Source organism: Chiloscyllium plagiosum, chromosome 9 (assembly GCF_004010195.1).
Source record: "Chiloscyllium plagiosum isolate BGI_BamShark_2017 chromosome 9, ASM401019v2, whole genome shotgun sequence".
NCBI classification, from domain to species: Eukaryota; Metazoa; Chordata; class Chondrichthyes; order Orectolobiformes; family Hemiscylliidae; genus Chiloscyllium; species Chiloscyllium plagiosum.
Window position 1 is genome coordinate 28936135 of NC_057718.1, and position 22073 is coordinate 28958207.

General features: G+C 42.2%; 1 protein-coding gene across 7 annotated transcripts in view; it reads right to left on the reverse strand.

Moving 5' to 3' along the window:
- The window catches only part of LOC122552723 (tetratricopeptide repeat protein 7A-like), a 421938-nt gene that overhangs the window by 42315 nt on the left and 357550 nt on the right, over window positions 1-22073 (reverse strand). For 4 of the 7 annotated variants that reach the window (XM_043695623.1, XM_043695625.1, XM_043695627.1 and 1 more), the window contains one exon: window positions 8979-18764. The exons of 1 other annotated variant lie outside the window; for it this stretch is intronic. In XM_043695623.1, coding sequence (XP_043551558.1) covers window positions 18543-18764 — 222 coding nt within the window. In that variant the 3' untranslated portion in view covers window positions 8979-18542. Of the gene's footprint in view, window positions 1-8978; window positions 18765-22073 lie in introns of those variants that run through there. 2 more of the 7 variants (XR_006312460.1, XR_006312459.1) reach the window with 1 other exon arrangement.

The following is a 22073-nucleotide window of genomic DNA, read 5'->3' on the forward strand; positions in this document are numbered from 1 at the left end:
TCAGATTAATGTCAGTAAGGTGAACGATCTGTTTCAAGACTCCATAATGTTTGACACATATAGTATTGATTCAGACACACACTGCAATGTGTGCTACTGTTCTAGTTGCATTTGGCATAACATGTGCCACCCTATTTAATTTTTCAAATTAATCCTGTTTCAGATACTTTAGTAATGTATGCTTGGAATATTTCATCGAAATGGGCTCTTGACCCCTAAGGTTATAACAAATGGCAGTAGTCAATTAGATTGAACCACTTGAACCCAGTTGGTACAGCTGTAGCTAATGCACCAAAACCTCCACTTTCTCGAAAAGCTATGTTCTCATATCGAACTACATAACCCCCTTTCTGCCGGATTTTCTGCTTTCTGAATCTCATCTAACCCTTTATTTGAAATTCAAATCTTTCAACGACATTTAACAATGTGTCAAAGATAACCAGAGTATCCAAGTTATCCATTCCTGCAGAAGGCAGTGACAATTACATTATCGTGCTTTAATTGCATTTAGAGGAACAATGTCATTTGGTAGATTGCCCATCCAATGGTAACTTTAGTGTGAAGTTGCTATGAGGACAAATCGAAAGGCTGAATGGCAGTTTATAATGTTCATACGTAGTTATTTTTAGCACAAAAATGAAAACCGTAAATTGAACAGCCAGTACCAAGTCACAGAGTAGTGCTGGTTCAGCGTAAATAGCAGGGCATTACAGCTGCATTAATCTAGCAAATTGGACACAGCTATTGATTTTGCAGATGAAGCAGAGCAATGAATCTGAATTTCTCACTGTTTTGGAAAGGTTCACGCCTCAGAGTAGCAGAAAGGTTTGGTGTGATATTATGGCTTAAGTCACTCCTGCATGATGGGAATTGTAGTGACGTGGACCAGTGTACTTTCTAGTAATGTGGAAAATGTACCAGAAATATCAATATGACTTTCCCCTTCTGTGTCCCATCCAAGTAAAGCATACTGTAAATTTCAGGACTTGCTAGTCTAGAAATGATCACACAAATACATAACACAGACACGTCAAATTTCTCAGTATGAGTTGCTGAACCTCTGACATATCTGAGTAATTTCATATAAAATTGTTAACTATTTAATTGTAATGTTTCCACAACAATCTCCAATGCTCAGATTACCTGCTTCAGAATGGACTTTGACCACTATGCAATGTGATGACATTTCAGTGATGTGTATAATTTGAACCACCAAACCAGGAACTGAGATTTCATGCAATGTCTACAAGAAGGCAATGATACTAGATGGGTTGCTACAAACCTCAGAATTGTAATCTGAAATTTATGAACATTCATAGGGACCATCTTGTTCCATGTCTTTCAACTTAAAATTATCCCTGGTGCTCGCTGTGTACATTTTAATGACAAACATCTGGACATGTACTGCATCTGAAAAGTAATTTCTACAGAAATGATTTTGAGGAGTTTACCTTTTATTATAAATATACCCTCACTTCAGATATAGACACATTAGTTCCAAGGTAACTGAGCCTCTACAGAAAAAGTAAGAGTCAAATACTAAAAATCTATAATAGAAAATGTTAAAAATATTCAGTCTGTGAGTTCTCACCACAGAAGAGGATATACAAGGTAATATGGATGAGACAATTCATCAGATGTTTAACTGGAGCAGCTCTTTGAAAAACACAGGGTGCTGGCATTTTGCCAGTCCCAAGTCCACTGCATTGTGCTTGACATTACTCCATAACTGTATAGGAATGTTGCTGCATTACCTTCCCACTAGTTTTAAACAGTGCAATATTCAAACAGCTGCTGTGGTATATAATGATCAAGTATTATGAAGCTTCTTTTAAAAAAATATGTAGAGGAGTCTTATCAATACTAACATGCTATCTAAAAAATACAGCCATGGAGTCAGTATCAGCCTGTGGGAAAATTCCATGCCCTGTGACCATTCAGAAAGAGATCTGATCAAAGAATGTGCAGGGGTCTGTCTTAACTCATTTTATTCTGTGGGTGGTTAAAGAAGAAGTGACCCGATTCAAATATTGTCTTGTTTTCTTTTCAGTGAGTGTATATTAGATATGGTGACACTATTAAACTCAACTCATTGAGAATAACAAGGAAGCGAAGGTCTGCTTCCAGTCTTTTTCACTCCCCTCTGGAAGCTTTTGGCATTCACTTGGTTTCCATTCAAGGATGCCAGCAGCTCTTCAAAGCTCCACTGAGTAGTTGTTCTTCAGTTTGATCCCAGACAGGGAGTGCCTACAGCCTGAGGAACTGCCATGGTAAGTTAACCATTTCTGATGTCAGCACACACACAACTTTCAATTCAAATTACCGGATGGTGATCAGATATTGGAACTCGGGTTAGTCTTGAACCTCATTTCTCCAGAGGGGTTGGGTCCAATGGTTTCAGCAAGATCACTCAATTAGGGCTCACTGTGGTAATGGGCTGTACACTCACCTAGTTATTTATCACAGAAGCAATGATCTAAATATAGAATGACAAATACAAAGCTAGTTCATAATTAATGAGCATATGTGGGATGCTGAAGGCTGAGGAATATGTTCAGAGGATTTAAATCGACAGCTTTGGACAGGAGTGCAGAGCGGAAGTGGTTTGTGACCAGAATCTGAAGATCCAATTTCAATATGGATCTCTTTGTTGAGTGATATTAAGCTGTCTCTAAAGGCTTCAGAAAGTTGGAAATCCCCACCAACACTGTGGCTTTATTGATAGCACATGCACACAGTTGTTCACAGTGATGACTCACCTTCTCAGGGGCAATTAGGGAAGAGCACCACATGCTGCCCTGTCATGTGATGCTGACATCCACAAAAGAACGGAAAAAGAAAGTTCTGAGCAGACAGTGAAAAACATTGTGGAGCTCCGACTTCCAAAAACCCTTTGACATTGCTCCGGATAGAATTAGGACTGCAAGACTTATGTTTAATTGTTCTTTTATGGGGTGTGAGTGTCATTGGCAATGCTGTTTCAGGGGACCATTAACAGTCAACTGTAATGGTGTGGATCTGGAGTCACATATAGACTATGGCTGCCTGACCTATACACGGCTTTCACTCATTGCATTCATTCACTGGCTCAGTGAGAGGGGCCTGATCTCCTTCAAGGTTCCCTCATCTCGAGGTGTGAGGGTGTTGGCACTGAGCACCAAAATGGAGGAGGAACAACAGTTAGATCTCTCAGGGTTGGTGGTGAAATAGTAATGTCACTGGACTAGTAATTCTAAACCCCAGGCCAGTGTTTTTGGGACAAGGGTTCAAATACTACCACAGTGGATTGCAAAATTTAAATTAAATAAAATCTGAAATTAAAAATGCTTGACTACATAATCAGTTGATTGTTGTAAAACTCACCTGGTTCACTAAAGCCCTTAAGGGTAGGAAATCTGCCTTCTTTTCCTGGCCAGGTTGTGAGTAATTGCTACCTTACGGGTAACTCATAACTGTTTGTTGTAAAGTCCCAGCAAACCACTCAGTTGTATTGAACTGCTACAAAATGTATAGAAAGAAACAAAACTGAACATACCACAGGGGCAGTAAATGCATAGGAACACTACCATCTGCAACATAACCACTGTGGCAGATGGTGGAATTTGAATTCAATGAAAAATCTGGGATTAGAGTCTAATGATGATCATAGAAGCCATTGTCAAACCTAGCTGTACTAACATTCTCTTGGCTGTGTCTGTTCATTTTACGACTGTCCTGGCTTCTTCAGCATCCTTCTTGTCAGCTTTGGTTTCATCAGCATCTCTGTCATACTCCTTTTCTTCGTTGGTAGACAGGCAGGAGATTGGAAGAACACAGCAAGCCAGGCAGCATCAGGAGGTGGAGAAGTTGACATTTTGGGTGTAACCCTTCTTCAGGACTGGGGGTTGGTGTAGGGGAGCTGTAGATAAAGGGGTTGTGAGGGGAGCAGGGTGGTGAAGTGGGGATAGATGGAGACAGCTAGAGGGTATGACCTGGTTGGTCAATAGAAGGAATGAATCCGGTAGGTGGCTAGGAGTAGTGGAAGGGTTGGGGATGGGCTGGGAAGAGAGTCGGGGAATGAGAATGGAGATTATTTGAAATTAGAGAACTCAGTGCAGAGTCCTCGGGCTGTAGGCTGCCCAGGCGGAAGATGAGGTGTTGTTCCTCCAATTTGCGGTCTGATTCGTTGTGACAATGGAGGAGGCTAAGATTGGTCATGTCGGAAAGGGAATGTGAGGGGGAATTTAAATGGGCGGTGACTGGGCGATCTGGTCGGTCCCAGCTGAGGTGTTCGGCAAACCATTCCCTAACTTTACATTTGGTTGCCCTTATACAGAGAAGATCACATTGGGATCATTGGATACAGTGAGCCAAGTTGCAGGAGAGGCAGATGAACCTAATGAATGCATTGACAGCTTTGTCGTGCCGATCAGCATCAGTCTGAAGATTCACACTAAGGCCATTAGCTATGCCTTCTGGATTACCCCTTGTCACCTGTAAGCCAGCTCTGGAGTTGAAACAGAGGAATGAATATTCAAGGAACCTGAGAGTTTTATAGGAAGCAGGTATTGTGATAACTGCCTGGAAATCAGTGCACAAACAATGTCAGACATCGAGATAGTGAAATTCCTTCTGTTCAGGAATCAGATTGAAAGATGCCATGGAGCTCCGAGCATCATGTGAGCAGGCAATGGCCCCAGGTCACTGAGGGAACCCAGTGATGGCTATGAACCCAACATCTCAGACACCTTGGCTGGCTGTGTTTCCTTTAAAGCATCAGGCACCTTGGGCTCTCTGTGTCGATGATGAACTGCAAGAACTGTTCTATAAAACTTGTAAGCTGCCATCTGGGAGATGCCAGACATGCCTCTTGTTGAGAAGAAAGTGAGGACTGCAGATATTGGAGATTAGAGTTGACAGTGTGGTGCTGGAAAAGCACAGCAGGTCAGGCAGCATCCAAGGAGCAGGAGAATTGACATTTCAGGCACTAGCCCTTCATCAGGAATGAGGTTTGTGAGCTGGCGGTTGAGAGATAAATGGGAGGGGGGGGTGTGGCTGGTGGCAAGGCAGGTGAGAATGCAATAGGTAGATAAAGGTGGGGGAGAAGGTGATAGGCCAGAGAAGAGGGTGGAGCAGATAGATGGGAAAGGTGATGGATAGGTCAAGAGGGTGGTGCAGATTTGGAGGCTTGGGACTGGGATAAGGTGGGGGGAGGGAAATGAGGAAACTGGTAAAATCCACATTGATCCTGTGTGGTTGCAGGGTCCCAAGGCGGAAGATAAGGCATTCCTCCGCCAGGCGTTGGGTGGTGAAGGTGTGGCTATGAAGGAGGCCCAGGACCTGTGTGTCCTTGGCAGGGTGGGAGGGGGAGTTGAAGTATTCGGCCTTGGGGCGGTGGGGTTGGTGCAGGTGTTCCAGAGATGTTCTTTGAAACGATCCACAAGTCGGCGTCCTGTCTCCCTGATGCAGAGGAGGCCACATCGGGTGCAACGGATACAGTAGATGACATTTGTGGAGGTAGAGGTAAATTTCTGTCAGATGTGAAAGGATCCTTGGGGTCCTCTTGTTGAGGTTTGACAGGAACCTGTGGCAGGGGAGTTCAATGCTGTTTTAATATGCAACACCATAGGAAGATGCTGCCCCTCCAGCTTTGTCCACAGGAGGGACTGATGTAGGTGACGGCTTCTCTAGTTATACAAAGACCATCTCCAGCACTGCCTTTTACTCACCTACTTCGCCTTTAGCAGAGCCACTCCCTGTACAATGCTCACTGACACTGAAGACCCTGGTTCAGCTGCTGCTTGCTCATCCCCACAGCTGCAGCTTCCTATTTCTGCTGGCACTGGATATTCCTCCTCCTCCTTCTTCCCTTCCTCCTCCTTAACCTCACCAATGCTATTACAGCTGCTGGGTTACATTGGCCAACTATTCAGCATGAAATCTACTGATTCTATGGATTTGTGAAGAAATACCAGAAATTAGATGTTTGTTTTGCATTTGAGATTTCTATGGTTAAGTAGCTCTTTAGCTCTTATCTAGCTGTTTGTGTATTGTTGCAAGTTTGTCCTCCCAGCCACCTTGACATGATGAGGCATGTCTTCCATGAACCATGGATGATTTTCCTCTTCCTCATTCTACTGTGCACAAGATCTTGAAAATACAGCCTGCATGAAAAGCAATAAGCTCAATTTGACTCTTGGTGGCCTTCATTACCCTCTGTGATATAGATCCAAAACCTTGGCATTTACAACCTGTAAAGCAGCTCCTTTCTATGTCTTTATTTTTTAGATAAAAGGGCATATGAAAGCTACTGCATGTAGAATAAATCCCTCCCCTCTTCCTCCATCACCTTGACCATGGTTGGTCAGTCTTCAGTGTTCTTATTCTCACAGTTCAATGAATCATGTGGTGTGGTTGGGATGTTGATTTTATGTGTTGTTTGAGCTTATGCAGTGAATGCCTACTTTTATTGCTCAGTCCTGAACCTAATGCCTTTAAAATAGTATTTTTCAGTTTCTGTTGCAATTCCCTCAGTTTTTTTGAAAAATATTCATTTATAGTATAAAGGTGTCATAGGCCAGGTCAGCATTTTTTGCCCAGAGGAAAGTTAAGAGTCAACCATATTGCTGTGGGTTTGGAGTCACATGTATTCAGGTAAGGGCAGCAGTTTCTATCCCTAAAGGATATTAAGTGAACCAGATGAGTTTTTTCTGACAATGCTGTGTTGGGTGTGTTTGCACTGTGCAAGAAAATGTGAGGTCCTCATCCATGTGTGCTACACATTCACTGTGAGATCTTCTTTTGCAAAATGATTTAGGAGATAGTGGTTGTTAATTTTTCATTGGTTTCATTCACCTTCAACTCTCCGCCACTGCACTACACTTCTTCCCTCCCTACCCCTCAATTGTTGTAGATGGCCTTTTTACCCCCTGTTGTCCTTCTGTCTCCCCCGTTGACTTTCAGCCATTTTGCTTATTCAAATCTCTCTAGATATTCATGCTTTCCCTGGGTTCCAGTCCTATCCAGATTCCCAAGGTGCCTTTTCAACCGGGATCTCCTGGTTCAGAGGTAGGGACACTACCACTGTGCCACCAGAGACCTGATGCCCAAGCTTATATATATTTCCTAAACAATTTGTTCAGAGATATTACTACACACCTCTCGTGCCTGTGGGACTTGAACTGGGGTCTCCTGGCTCACAGGCAGGAACACTACCACTGCATCACAAGAGCCCCCTATGCCCAAACTTCTACCTTAACCACCTCTCATTCAACTCACCTGCTCTTCCTTCCTCCCCCATGTACCTAATTAACCTAAGATATTTCTACCTTAATGATTACAGCTCCCATACTTCCATGTGCCTTTTGCTGACAAAAATGTGATTCTTCCCACTGTATTCCAGTTCCCTCCTCTCTTATGGATCCTTCCAGTGCACCTAACAACCATACCTTTCAGTCCCATTCCCTACCACTCTGTTCTACCTAACCCACTTTGATATGAACCTCTGAATTGAGCCCCCTTTTGAATGAGGCCTACTTGTCTGCCCCAGCCAGGTTTGCTGGGGTCAGCCAATATGGTTGCTTTGCTTGGGAAGGCTTGTTGCCTCAGTTAGGTTTCACCTTTACACTCAGTGTTTGTGCAAAGAAATGGCTTGGTTACTAAGGACCTGTGTGACTGGCAAACTTTGTACTCCCCACAACTTGGAGGAAGAAGGGACACACCTCATAGAAATAGTCTGATCTGTGAACACACATTTCCTAACAAAGTTGCTTCTTGGACCATAATTCCAGCATCCGGGTGTTAATGAGCATTCATGAAATGCTAATAAAAACAAGATAGGGTCCCAACTATCACATCCGGAAAAGGTGACCTGATGGAAAGGTTCCAAGTAATTATTATCAAACTCTTAATCCACTGTTGTGAAACCATTGAGAGTTTGGGCACTCGATGTATCCAGTCACTTTAAAAATGCAATCAAATAAAAAGAATAAAGAATATATTGCAAAACAAGTAGACTAAAATTTGGAGATAGTTATTGTGAAATTGTACAGTGCTTAGGGATAGACCAGACCTTAAGCACTGAGTCCAGTCTAGTGCCTGAGACACAAATGAACCATCAGGCCCCAGAGATAGTACAGGGAAAGATTATGAGAACAATCCTTAGTATCAGAGGGCTGAGTAAGGAAAGCAAGGAGAAAATTATGTTTCCAAGCTTGGAAGATGACAACCAAAGGGTTCTCATAATGCCACGATGATAAACAATTTAGAAAAAGTCCTTCCAAAACAATACTTTCCCACATGAGCAGCAATGTAGGAGAGTAGTGATGTAAAACACTGAAATTATTTGAGATAATTGCATGTTGTGATTAGCAGCCTATAGTTTTTTTTCCCTCTAAAGCGATATGAAGTAAATGGTATTCATGTTCCACAGTTTACCTTTTCTGGACTAAGTGGTGTGTATTACAGAGGGAACAGACACCAGGGAGTGATTACAAGGCAGTAACCTAATCAACAGGTCAAATGATGTCATAAACCACAAGCATGAGGCTTGAGCAGTTTATAACTGTCATCTAAACCTCAAGATGAAATTACAGGCTGGGAATTGCTCAGAGTACCTCTTTTTTAGCAAATGTACTGTGAGCTTTTCTAGTGACTTAGTGTGTAAATACATCAAGTGGTGCCAGACTGAGCCATTTCCTGGTTTATACTGAGTTAGCGGATCTCCACTGCAATGGAAAGAAGATTGCTACAATTAGCTTCAGTAGCTCCAGGTCAGGCAAAGGAAATAAAATAATCGGCTGAAATATGTAAAACTGCAGCTGCAAAGAAGCAAAGGCATATCATGCATGCATAAATCTCTCATTCAGGTTTCAATCAGTGATGCTAATTTGTTTAAGTTCTTAACATAGATTACAGAACGTAGAAATACTGCAAAACAAACACATCATAACCATTCCCTACATTAAAATCACCACATCAACACAAAAAAAGCCTGAAAATTCACACACAAAGCAATTTATTACTCAATTTACTGCCTACATTATGATTGTACCTGATAGTCACACTTTGCAAAAATCAAGAACATAACTCAAACATTACAATGTGCAATCTTTACATTTGTAGTTGAGTCACGTTGCCACTAGATATCCAGGTTAGGACTGTAATGGCCCTCAGTTATTTGAACCATGGTAATTTGGATCTTGTTATACAAAGGCTACATCAGCTTTCAATCACTCAAATCAGATGCAGGTAGCCTTTACAAATAATGAGTTTGTTACATGTTTTGAATCACTTTAATGTATATTTCCATCTCACAATGTAGCCCTTCTAGTATCACACACTACTCTACAAGCATGCTTGACTGGCAAGGTGGAAAATTGCTAATGTCATTCAAATCCAACTGTCAGCTATGATCAAGAGTGGCCTTAAACCTTCTAAATATCTGACAATCAAAGTCAGATACTTGCTATGTGAAGAATTGCAGGTCCTGAGCTGCACCCAGCAACTGAGTGGCACACAATATCAGTGTGCTAATGGCCCCATCATGAAACACAATGCTATCTGAAAGTCCAGCCATTTTATCCTCAAAGTGATGGAGGAAAAATTCTGATTTGCATAGCTCAACCATTTTATTCCCTGACACATTAGATGTACTGCACAAAATAATTACGCTGAAACCATTAAAATAATTTATAACTAAGACATTAACCACATTAACTAGCCCTTGAATGGCAATGCATGGAAGATTTTAGATAACAGGTTTCTCTAAGCCCTAAAATTCATGTTATTACATGATAGAATGCATTTACAAACAAGATAATAGACTGTGTTTACAGGATAACATTTAATAGATTTTGGGTGAGTTTATGTGTCGGAGTCTTACTCATTTGCTATAATTCAGTGCACTGAGCATATTATAAAACTAACAAGCTGAAGTCCATTTATTAATGACAAAGTAAATATCATCTTTGTATTATGCAAACATGTACTCTGACACAGGTTCATTTAATTATTTAACATTGGTATCTTCACTGTAAAACTAAAATTTTAAAAATCAGCTTCCTTTCCCAGAAATAAAGTGAATATTTAAAATAAATTACTTAATACTGCATATGAGATCTCTAAAGATATGGTATCTTCGACAGTAAATGAATCAAGTGCTATTTCAAATACATTTTTCTGAGGCACAGACATAAAAGATTTATAGGACAAAGTGTCTCAAGTGGTTGGAAGAAAATATCAGCATACATCTCCCCTGGCATAAGTCACTTTTGCAATGTGCCAAGCCAGTAGTACTTTCTAGACTGGTGCACAGTGTGAATTAATAATTGAGCCGCCTGAGTTCCTGCTGCAGATTCTGGACAACTTACACCCTGTGTGGGAAACGTGAAACTGAAACCCAAGTAAATATTGTGTCACTGTTCAAAAGACTGTGGGGGCATAGGCAAGGATGCTATTTCATAGCATCAATTGATCTTTAAACTGACACCGCTAGTCACCAAGTTACAATTAAGAAAAATTAAAATGCTGTTTTTAGTCTCGACAAACTTTAGATGGTCATTAATTGTGGACAATGCAAAAGAGTGTCTGACACTGAGTGAAAGAGTACCATGTGAGTGTGAACTAATTAATGTGAACTGTAATGAAGTGAAATGACAGTTTTCCTTAAAAAGAATTTCTAAAAATACAGTTGATTCTTAACAAATGGGAAAGAGATATGAGAAACATAAATCTTCACATCAGCTGATCCTTCTGCAGTTTGTAAGTGAACCATAGAACATCTACACTGGAGCACTTCTATTTAAGTCTACTACAATCCATCGCCTAAATAAAATGTGCAAGATTATCAGCTTGGTGAATGCCCACAATAATCATTATCCATTACTGAAGAAGCAGTCCCCTCCTCCCAGCATTTCAGAATAGTCCATTTGGATCTTTTAAATGATCACAAATTTCTTAACGGTTAATGAATTTTGCTGATTGGCTACTGATATGAGCTATGATTTAAGATAAACTCATGGAATTAGAAACAAAACCGGGCTCATAGCTAAATTTTTTTCTCCAGATTAAATTAGAATCTTTCAGTAATTCAAATGTAACTACTATGCTAAGTGGCATATGTAAGGCATGAACTTAGATGAAAATGAAATAAGGCCCATTTCCTTATCTCCCACTAAATTCTGAAAATCAGTCCCCTTAGCTCAGTTGAATTTTATATCTCACCTTCCCAAAATTATAGCTCTAACTTATAAATAGTAAATCTTACAATTAACAGACATTTAGAACCAGCTGAAGAAATAAGACCATAAGCAATAGGAACAGGAGGAGGCCATTCGGTTCCTTGAGCTTGCTCTGCCATTCAATAGGCTTATGGCTGGGTCAGAAGGGAAGCCGAAAGAAATAACTCTACATTATGTGATCCAAAGACCTGTGTTTGTAAGTATCCATGACCAGTAACTGTTTTTCAAGTGAATCTGTAATATAGTGAATCTGATCAGCTGCTTTTTAATTGGCAGAAAAGATCTAGCTTCATGCTTTGGAGTTTGGACAAGTTCAGTGATAAAATTATTTCATGAAAATTTTCCTTACTACTTTGCAGCCATGCCAGCACCCTCAGAGTCTCTCACAGCCAATTACTGTACAGGGCTAAGATGAAACTGACTGGACTTGCTCAGACTGAGTGCTACAAGATTTGCTAGCCTGAGTTTGAAATTTGTATCTTTCACACTTCTAGACGGTTCACACCTTTTTTTCACATTACGGAAGACTCCACAGGTGCAAATACAACCACTGAGCAACTGCATGAACGTAATTCTGTTTGTGCTGCAGCCAGTGATGTGAAATCACACTGCAATGTAAACAGGACAGACTCACAGCAAAACCAGCTCACACAGTTCAGCAAATCTACAGCAGGAGCAAAGCTTTTGTGCTGCTTCACTACACTGAGGGGTTTTTTTTCAATGCATTATTTTTGGTGGTAGTTAGCTTTACATTATAGGGAAAACATTTATAATGCACAGTATTACCAATCCACCCCATTGATCATATCAATGAACAGGTCCCAAAACTATGAAAGTGTCCCCTGAGACGAGCTAATTATACGCATTCAAAATTACACCAGGAAATTCCTTGACTCACAGTAATAGTTCAAGTTGTTGCTTAATATGGTGAAATAGAATGAGGTTAAACCTTCTCAGCTCCTGGCGCAAAATGAAACCCATACTGTGGCATGGGTTGCCTATGTGAGTTCACACAAATCAACAGTCAATTGTATTTGAAACAAAAAATCGCTAGCTGATGCTAAGCAACCTCGGAGCACAGTGGTCAAATCAGACAGTTTTAATTTCCTGTTTCCACTGCTACTTCCCTTTCCGTCATCCAGAGATTGTGATTTGTCAGTTATTACTCAATAAACATTTTAAAGTTTTTTTTCCAGTAAACAGATAGTGATTAAGGTGTGGCTAAGTAGCGCAATTCAGTGCTTCCCCTGTATTACGAACAGATATTAAATTTATATAAATATCCCCTAAGCATGAGAACTATGAGGTGACGTCTATTGTTGCAATTCTCTGGGGTGTGACAGGTATCTCATCTTTTCTGAATTTGTTTTCGATATTCAAATGCCTCCTACTTCGGTGTGTTATTTCCATTTAGCATATTCTTCTTAATTACAAGAAAGGCAAAATTATTGGCCAGCTTTGGCTGCGTTCAAACCCACCCAGAGGCAATTGGCAGTGTTTTAGCATATTCTTCAACATTAAATACTCTCAAATATAAATTCCACTGGTCATAATATTAACATTTGCAGGCGTGTATGAGGATATGTGCATAGATTTACTAAATGATAAGTACCCTTATGAAGAATTGTATACTGTCATGATTTGGAAGCATTGTTAGGAGACAGTGTTTCTGTATCACACAGACGCACGTAAAATAAATGTTGCGCAGTCAGCCACTGGTACTGCAGGACTGCCTTAAAGATGAAATCATTAGACTTTCAGGAAGTCAAGTGAAGATTAGTATGCTATTCGGGCAGTCTGAGTGTAGTACCAACAATGTAACTTCCCCATGACTAAGCCATGTGCAATACTGTGTTCTTGTAAAAGAAATCACATAAGTCTTGTCATTGTGAAAACCATATAAGGTACAGTCAGTTCTGGTATAACACAATAATTCCAGTCTCATGCAATTTTGTGTTAAGGAAATCGCGCAATAGCCACATCATTTAAAACTCATGTGGCTGGAATTGTGTTGTTGCTGATACATGTTTGAAAAATCCGTGCGGTAGAAACAGTGTCCCCAATTCGCCATTAGTGTTACAGCAAATTCGGGTTAACGAAGTGCGTGTTATAGCAGAACAACCTGTATTACATTATAACTCAGGTTGGGAATAATAAAATCAGGAACAAGATATGTAATAACTCCACAGAGGCCGATATCCTGTTACGAAATCACCCTTTATACACGTGCACAGTCCTTGACACTGCTCCAGCTCCCTCACAGCTAGCTCTCAGAGTGAACAGAACCTCTGACATTCCTGTTTATATCTGTCAGCCAGTGCTCCCTGATTGCACCAGATTAACAGCTCTATGAGATTGACCAGGCTGACCTCATTACAATCACTACATCCCTCTCCCTCTGAGTCTGGGGATGTAGGCCTGTTCTTTCTCTTGTGGCTACTCCTAGGTGTTTTCACACCAGATCCAGTTCCTCTGACTCAGCCTCGTGTACCGTACCATGACCCACCTCTTGGGCCCAGAGCATCTTGGAAGAAATTCATCCTATTCTTCAGATGGTAAAGGTGTCAAGGCTGCACCATCCGATGTGTCCACCTCAAACTCTGAGGTTTCTTTGATGCTAGGTGAAGGAGGAGAACCCATGTGTCTGACAGCCCTTCCAGCTCTTCTGAGGTGCCGGGTATGTTTTGCTCCTGACCTGTTTGCAAATTTGCAGCTTTCATGTGGTCCATGCTTGTTCAGGACTGCCTCACCTACCTGAACGTCCCATGTCATGGGACCTGACCTCGTGTTGACCATGTTTCTTTCCCATTTCTGTGGTTTCAGCACCAAACTTGGTCTGAAATCTCTCTCACCAAGAGGAGTCTTGTGTCTGGCATTGGTACTTCTGATGCTGTTGCACCTCACCCCAAGGTTTGGGAAGATCAGATTTAACCTGGTGCAAAGTCTTCTCCTCATTAGCAACTCTGCTGGAGCTGTCCCTGTAGTTGCGTTAGGGGTGAAGCTGTAGACTGTTTCTTCAAGCCTGCCTTCAAAGTTTGGACAGTTCTTTCTGCCAGACCATTGGATAGTGGATGGTATGGAGCTGTCCTTACATGCTGAATGCCATTTGACTTTAGGAAATACGGAAATTCCCTGGTGGTAAGTGAGACCAACACTTCGGGAGGCTTGTGTGTGACAAAGGATGTGCGCAGCTTTTCTAATGCTGTCCCCACGTTTGATGAATGAACTCTGTGCACATCCAACCACTTTCAGTGGGCGTCCACAATGACTAAGGACATTTAGTCCAAGAAAGGACCAGCATAGTTGACGTGTAACCGAGTCCAGGGTTTACTCAGTCATTCCCACAAATGTGGGGCACTGCTGGCAGTAATTTTTGTTCTGGTTGGCACTCTGAGCACTGCCACACTAACGCAGCTATGTTTGCATCCACTCCTGACCAATAGGCATAACTTCTCACAAACACCCTCATTTTGCAACCCCACCCCCCTCCCCCTCTCCCGCAGACCCTGGTGGAATCCAGTCAGGATCAGGCAGTGACCTTTGCTCAGGACAATCTCTCTTGTTCCCCATAATGATATTCTGTTTTCTACTGTGATTCAGTCTCACTAGGTCCAGAAAGGTTTCAATTCTGGTTGTTATGGCCCTTTGTTTCCCCCACCATCATCATCAGCTGGTTTGATTTGGCAGGACCAGATCATTTCGCATCCACAGTCTGACATTGTCAGCGGTGACCAGAAGGGTACCAAAAAGTTTAAAACCAAAATAGACTCTTCCAGGGGAGGTACCAGTGATGCATCTGCCAGAGAGAGGCAGCTCAAGACATCGACATTTGCTAATTGGCCTCCTGGTTGATGTTCTAATTTGTAACTGTATACACGTAGAGTGAGACCTCACTGCTGAATTCAAACTCAAGCTATGGGAGATACAACCTCGTATTCTTTGAGTAGCCCTAGAATGGATTTGTAGTCTGTTACCATGGAACATTTCCACACCAAAGATGACCACCAAACCCTCCTTCTCTACCTGGGTGCATTTGCGTTCTGCATTAGCCAAAGTCTGGGAAGCATACACTATAAGGTGTTCCTCTCCATTATACCATCTATGGGCCAACACTACCCCAGTACTGCTTGGGATCATAGTGTGTCAACACCTTGGATGATGATAGCTGCTTCTTCACTTCCCTAAAGGCTATGTCTTGGCTATGAGACTATTTCCAAGGCTTACCTTTTTTCAATAGCAGATGTATGGGTGCCAGAATGGAGGCCATTTGATGTATGAACCTCTTGTAATAATTTACCAGCCCAAGGAAAGACCTAAGCTCTGGTACAGAAGTGGGAACCAGGGCACCTTTGATCACCCTCACTTTATCTTCCAATGGATCTAAATCCTGTCTTGTTGACTCTGTAGCCCAAGTGCGTCACTTGGTGAGCCTGGAACACATTTTTCCCTTCTAGGGTGTACACCCTCCTGGCAAAAACATCTAAGGACTATGTCCAAGTTCTCTAAATGCTTTTTATTGGTCTTCCCTGTTATTAGCATGTCATCCAGATAAATGGCGACCTGGGGTAGACCCTGAAAATGTTCTCTATTGTCCGCTGAAAAATAGCAGTCTTGTAAATTGGTCCAACATGTTATGGGTATTAACTGTAGTGTACCTCTGGGAATCCTGATCTGACTGCAATTGGAAGTACACATGGCTCATGATCAGCTTCGTAAAAGATGGCCTCCCTTTCAGCGATGTGTATAATCCTCTATGGGAAGCATTAAATACTTATTATACTGTGAGAAGTGGTTTATCATTTGTTCAAAATCTCCACAGAGGTGAACGGAGGCATCAGGCTTCACAATTGGCACAATTACCCATTCTGCAAACTGGATTGGTTTGATGATTCCTTTCACTTTCCAGCCTTCTGATTTCTGCCTCTACTTTTGCAAGTAAGGCAAATGGCGCTTTGGGACTTGCAGAATCATGGAACTGCTTCCTGGTCAACATGCAAGTTGGCCTTGGCTCTTTTAATAATCCCTAGACCTTGCTGAAAAGCCTTTGGATATTTAATTAGAACTTCACTCAGGCAGTTTCTAATCAAAAAATGGTGAGCCACCCATGGCAAATGTTTCCCAAGGCCGAGCCTTTTACTACCATCAGTGGTAAGTGAACCAGCTGCTTCTCATACAAGACTGGAACCGAAGGTGTACCCTTAATCTGTAAAGGTTCTTCAGTGATGGTGTAAACCAAGATCTTATGCAAACTTAAGGATTGGAGACGAGAGTGAATTTTGTCATTGACTGGGTCTGCAATCACTGATACAGCCATAAAAGTATCAACCTCCATATAGAACCAGTGAACATTCAGCAGGCGTTAATTTTGATTGGTTCTGAGTTGGATGTTGCTAAGCAATTTAACTGTTCCAAGTCAGATGTAGGTGGACTTTCCAGGGTGCGCACTCTCCACAGATACCGGCATATAAGTTCTCTTCCTCAATTTCGGTCTCTCGGGACTCTTTTGCTGTCTCAAGTCCGCATACTGACAGCAACTACAATGACAAGATCCTTAAGAAAATTTTAACCATTTGGCCAAGGCTTGGCTTTGTTTTCCGGTTTTGCTGTGGGCTGACTTTGAGTCCCTCTGTTCAGGATATGTCCTGAGTGAGGCTATGCAACTGCATTCTCTCAAGTGGTGTTCAGTTGGCCTGGTGAGGGTCTTCATTTCTATCGGCACACCCTGTAACTCATTTGCTCCACTTGTTACCCTTTCTGATGATAAAGCCAGTGGTAGTGCCTGTTTGAAGTCCAATTGGGCTTCATTAGTAGTGCATTTGCACGGCTCCATCATTAAACCCATATACCAAACAGTCTCTCAGATCTGATTAAGGGTTAAACCAAAGTCACATGCCTCTGCCCATCATCTTAACCTTGTCAAAAATCCCAATACAGATTCCCCTCGTTCTTAAATTGCTGAGTAAAACCGATAGCATCTCAGATATAGACTGGACCTGGGGTGTAATATTCCTTAACTAAATACTCAACTCTTGAAAGGTTTTGTATCTGGTGCCTCCGGAAACATGAGGCTCTTAATGACCGAAAAGCTGCAATTCCACTGACCGTGAGGAGAATTACTCATTGTTTTTCATCTGCCCCAATGTCATTTTCCCAAAAAAAAACACATTCTTTCCACATACTAGGCCCAGTCTTTGATGGCAGGATCAAATGAGTTAAGCTTCCCAAATAAAGGCATGATGCCAGAAAGGCTAAGCCCAACTCAAAAGATGACTGTTGCCATTGAATTTCTTCAGGAGCATTTTTTTTTCTCTCATTATCACTGCAATAAGTCCACAGAGGCTGTTTTCCCGTCATCAAGTCACCCTTGATTTACACAAGTATAATACACACTGGTTGGCTTCCTCAGAGCCAGCTCTCAGACTGAACAGAACCTTAGATACCCATTATACCTGTCAGCCAGGATTCCCTTATTGGGGCTGTTAATCTCGTCCAATCAGGAAACTCATATTCTATGATGCCCATTTGGCTAACCTTGTTACAATCACTGTAAGATATTGAACAATGGCTGTTGTAAAATAAAAGATGATTGAATTATCCAATAAGGGCAAGTCATTGCTGAAGTACTGCAGAGCTGACCAAAAGGCTCAGCAATGTGAACTACACACTTAAATAATGATCAGACAAATCGACATATGTCAATATTACAGTAGTAAATTCTGTGTCTCATGAAACTGTTCATGTAGAAAATACACATTTTCTAAATTAAAAATTCCTGAGGATCTTAAATAAATTGACAAATTCAATGAAGAATTTTGAGTTAACCTGCAGTGATTTAGCCAAAATTATTAATAGTGATTACATCATGCGGCATGAGGGTCCCTGATAACTCTCTCAATGAAAGGCTGATCTCCAGTGCAGGGAGAAGGGAATAAGAACAGTAATACTGCAATGTACATGCCATTTGAGGGCAATCCATCTCAGCTCCTTCATGCAGTAAACAATCTCAGGCTATTCTGGAAAGATGCCACTACATCTGCTGTGGAATAATGATGCCCCGCTCTGGATACTATTCCGTGTAAGGTACTGGCTCCACAAATGTCTCACAATGTGTCTCATAAGAATTGCTGTGAATGGAAAAACTCTGTCCGATTCTAGTAGGATCTGGCAGGACATGACGGAGGCCATTGTGAACTTGCAGCGAATAGGAAACTGGTTAAAAGGAGTCTGAATTGATTGTCCTGGATATTTTGCAACTGATTTCTGCTCAATGAGTCAACAAATTAAATCTTTGGAAAACATACAATTTGACCCACATGACTGATCTCAAAGCTCTCTCGGTATGACAGCAAATGGAACAATGGGACTGCTGGCTTCCAGCTCTAATGCGGTAAGGAAATATTCTGCAGCATCTTCATTTTTCCCTTGATCTTGTAGCACCTCCCCCAAACTGTTCCAGGCCTTGTGGGATGTTGCCTGAGCCTGAACAGCATCTCTCAGAAACGTCTCTCCCAAACTATTCCGGCCCATTTTGTGCAGTGCCCTTCCCTATAAAAGAATAAAGCACAAAGATCAGAGCGTTATGCAGAGAATTAACATAAGTTATAAGGCACAGCAAAATGAAAAGCATGAATTTATTAAAGAAAATACTTGCATTAACGGAGCATCTTTCATGTCCTTAGGATGTTTCATATCACTCTACTGTTAATAAATTACGTTTGAAGGTTTGAAACATGTAGGCCAATAGAGCAGCTATTTGTGCACACCAGCTCCCACAAAGAGCAAGTTGATAAAAGCTCTGTGTTTGGTGGACCATGGCAGCCAGGACAGCAGCAGACATCCATGGTCTTCCTTGAAAAAATACGATGGGATGTTTCACTGACAGATTCTTGGGAAGGGAGATGGGGATTTTAATCAGAACTAAGGATTTGGGTGCAGGGGGATTAAAATCTTAAAATCTTGACCTAAGACCACCCATTTCCATTTTTAGCTGAGTTGAGAAGATGGTGTGAGAGGATTCTGCCCCGAAGTAGCAGGTTTGCACCTGTCGTGCCTCACTGGGGCAGCTGGAGTTCAAGCCCTCACTGTTCCTGGAGTTGTTAAAAAAAGTTAAAGGTACACAGAATTTTAGATTTTCAAACCCTGGCTGACAGAAAACATGGACCAGGTTTCTATACTTAACGATTATTGTTTATTACAAGCAATCAGGCTTAAGCTACAGATAGTTATTTACCAATGTAAAATTGTGTAAGTAAAATTCTAATCCCCCATATAAACTCCCTTACACACAGACACAGACAGAAGGAATACATATGGGTGTTATGGATGGAACTAAAGATTGGGAAGACTCCTTAACACTGTGTGATTACACTCTATCCCATTTGCAATTTTCAGATGACTTTCTGAATTGCAGCTAAAACAATGTTTTATTAATGATCATTCATTGCTACATTGTAATTTGTCCATACTGAGCCAAGGTCTTGTCTTGGTCTTGTCAGGAATTAATATGCTGTGTTGCATGTTTTGCACTTTATGCTGCCCTGCGTATGACTGTACTCTCGTGCAGTCTGTGTGTTCATGTAGCACCTTGGTCCTGGAGGAACGCTGTCTCATTTTTATTGTACTAGCTGTATATGATAGAATGACAAATAAAGTTACTCTCTTTCACAATTTAGTGGATCCTGAGATCATTCTTCTGATTCTTGTGCTGGTCAGAATGCTGCTTCTCAATCTTCCTTGATTGGAAGTTTTCATTGATTTGCAGGAATTCGGAGTGTCTGGTTCACTTATAAAGTGCCTCTGACTTATCAAGTAAAAGCCACAGCTTTCAACAACAGCTGAAGGAAAGATAAACGGCTTACTACAGCCTTCACGTTTTATTGCAGAGAACAGAGGTAGCTCCTGAGTTTGAGGAGACCTGGTGATTTTTCTGTATCTTGTTCATAGGTCCAAGCTGTTCAGCTCCCTGAGACCAACCTCATAGTTGTTACCATGCAAAGGCCTTTGTCATCAATTATAGATCAACTCGTCAACAGACCAAACAGTTACTTGTAGCAACTAAAACTGCATCTGTCCACATGACTTCAGTTCCAGTTTGTCTGCAATCTACATTGAACAAGCAGCTGTGTAAACAATGCTTGCAATAGATATCAGGTTACTTGCTTGCAAAATAACCAGCAATCCTTAGTTTTTAAAGCAGTTATTTTCTTATTTCAGGCCACAATTAAAAATACAGGGAAAAAAATGGTCTTTACACACTTTAGATATTGTAAGGCAGCAAGACTACTTCCAGTCATCTGCAAAGCGATGGAAGATGTTGACAATGATACAGCGTTCACCCATATATGGACAAAAGAGCTGACTTCCAGAGAATATGAAATTAAGTAACAACTGATAGAGTGCAAAACTTTTCAACAGGGATCAGGAGAAAAATGGCAGTGTCTGGAGACATATCTAACACAAAGGAAGATAGTTGCGATCTGTTAGAGGTTAATCATCTCAAGTTTAAATGTTTCTAAAGTTGGTGTCCATTCTAGATTTCTGATATTAAAAATATCAGGGAATGTAGGGACAGTACAGGAAAATGGCACTGAGGTAGAATATCAGCTCTAGTTGACTGACAGGGCAGTAGGAGGGGCTGAAAGACCACTCAGTTTCCTATTTACTATGTTCTATTCTCCTATTATTGCATAGTGATCAGTTCTATTTGCAAGTCCAGACAATGAAACAATCCATGTCCATATGCAGTAAGACATGAATAACTTCAGGGTTCAGGCCGATACATAGCAAGTAATGTTAACCATAACAAGTATCATTCAATGATCGTTTCTAACAGGAGAAAATCTAACCACGTCCCTCAGCATTTATCATCCCCGCCCCCACACCCAGCTCCAGCCCCACACCAGGTCCTAGCTCCCAGCCCTGCCGTGTTTTCACTATCCCTCCAGACCTACCCCTCTCTGCGGATGAAAGATCAGTCCTCAGCAGAGGCCTCACCTTCATTCCCCTACGCTCTCGGATTAATGAGTTCAACACGCGGCGTGACATCAAACAATTCTTCCGCCGGCTTCGCCTCCGTGCCTACTTCTTTAACTAAGACTCTCGCCCACCTTCTGACGACCCCTTCTCCCGCCTCCAACACACCCCATCCACCTGGACACCCCGTGCTGGCCTCCTACCTGCCCTCGACCTCTTCATAGCCAACTGCCGCCGCGATATTAACCGCCACCTGAACTCCCCCACCCCTCTCACCCACTCCAACCTCTCACCCTCGGAACGCGCAGCCCTCCACTCACTCCGTTGCAACCCCAACCTCACTATCAAACCAGCAGACAAGGGAGGCGCGGTAGTAGTTTGGCGCACCGACCTCTACACCGCTGAGGCCAAACGCCAGCTCGCAGATACCTCCTCCTACTGCCCCCTCGACCATGACCCCAGCCCCCACCACCAAACCATCATCTCCCAGACCGTCCATAACCTCATCACCTCGGGGGATCTCCCATCCACCGCCTCCAACCTCATAGTCCCACAACCCCGCACCTCCCGCTTCTACCTCCTGCCCAAAATCCACAAACCTGACTGCCCCGGCCGACCCATTGTCTCCGCCTGCTCCTGCCCCACCGAACTCATCTCCGCATACCTTGACACCGTCCTGTCCCCCTTAGTCCAAGAACTCCCCACCTACGTTCGGGACACCACCCACGCCCTCCACCTGCTCCATGATTTTCGCTTCCCCGGTCCCCAACGCCTTATCTTCACCATGGACATCCAGTCCCTGTACACCTCCATCCCCCATCACGAAGGACTCAAAGCCCTCCGCTTCTTCCTTTCCCGCCGTACCAACCAGTACCCTTCCAC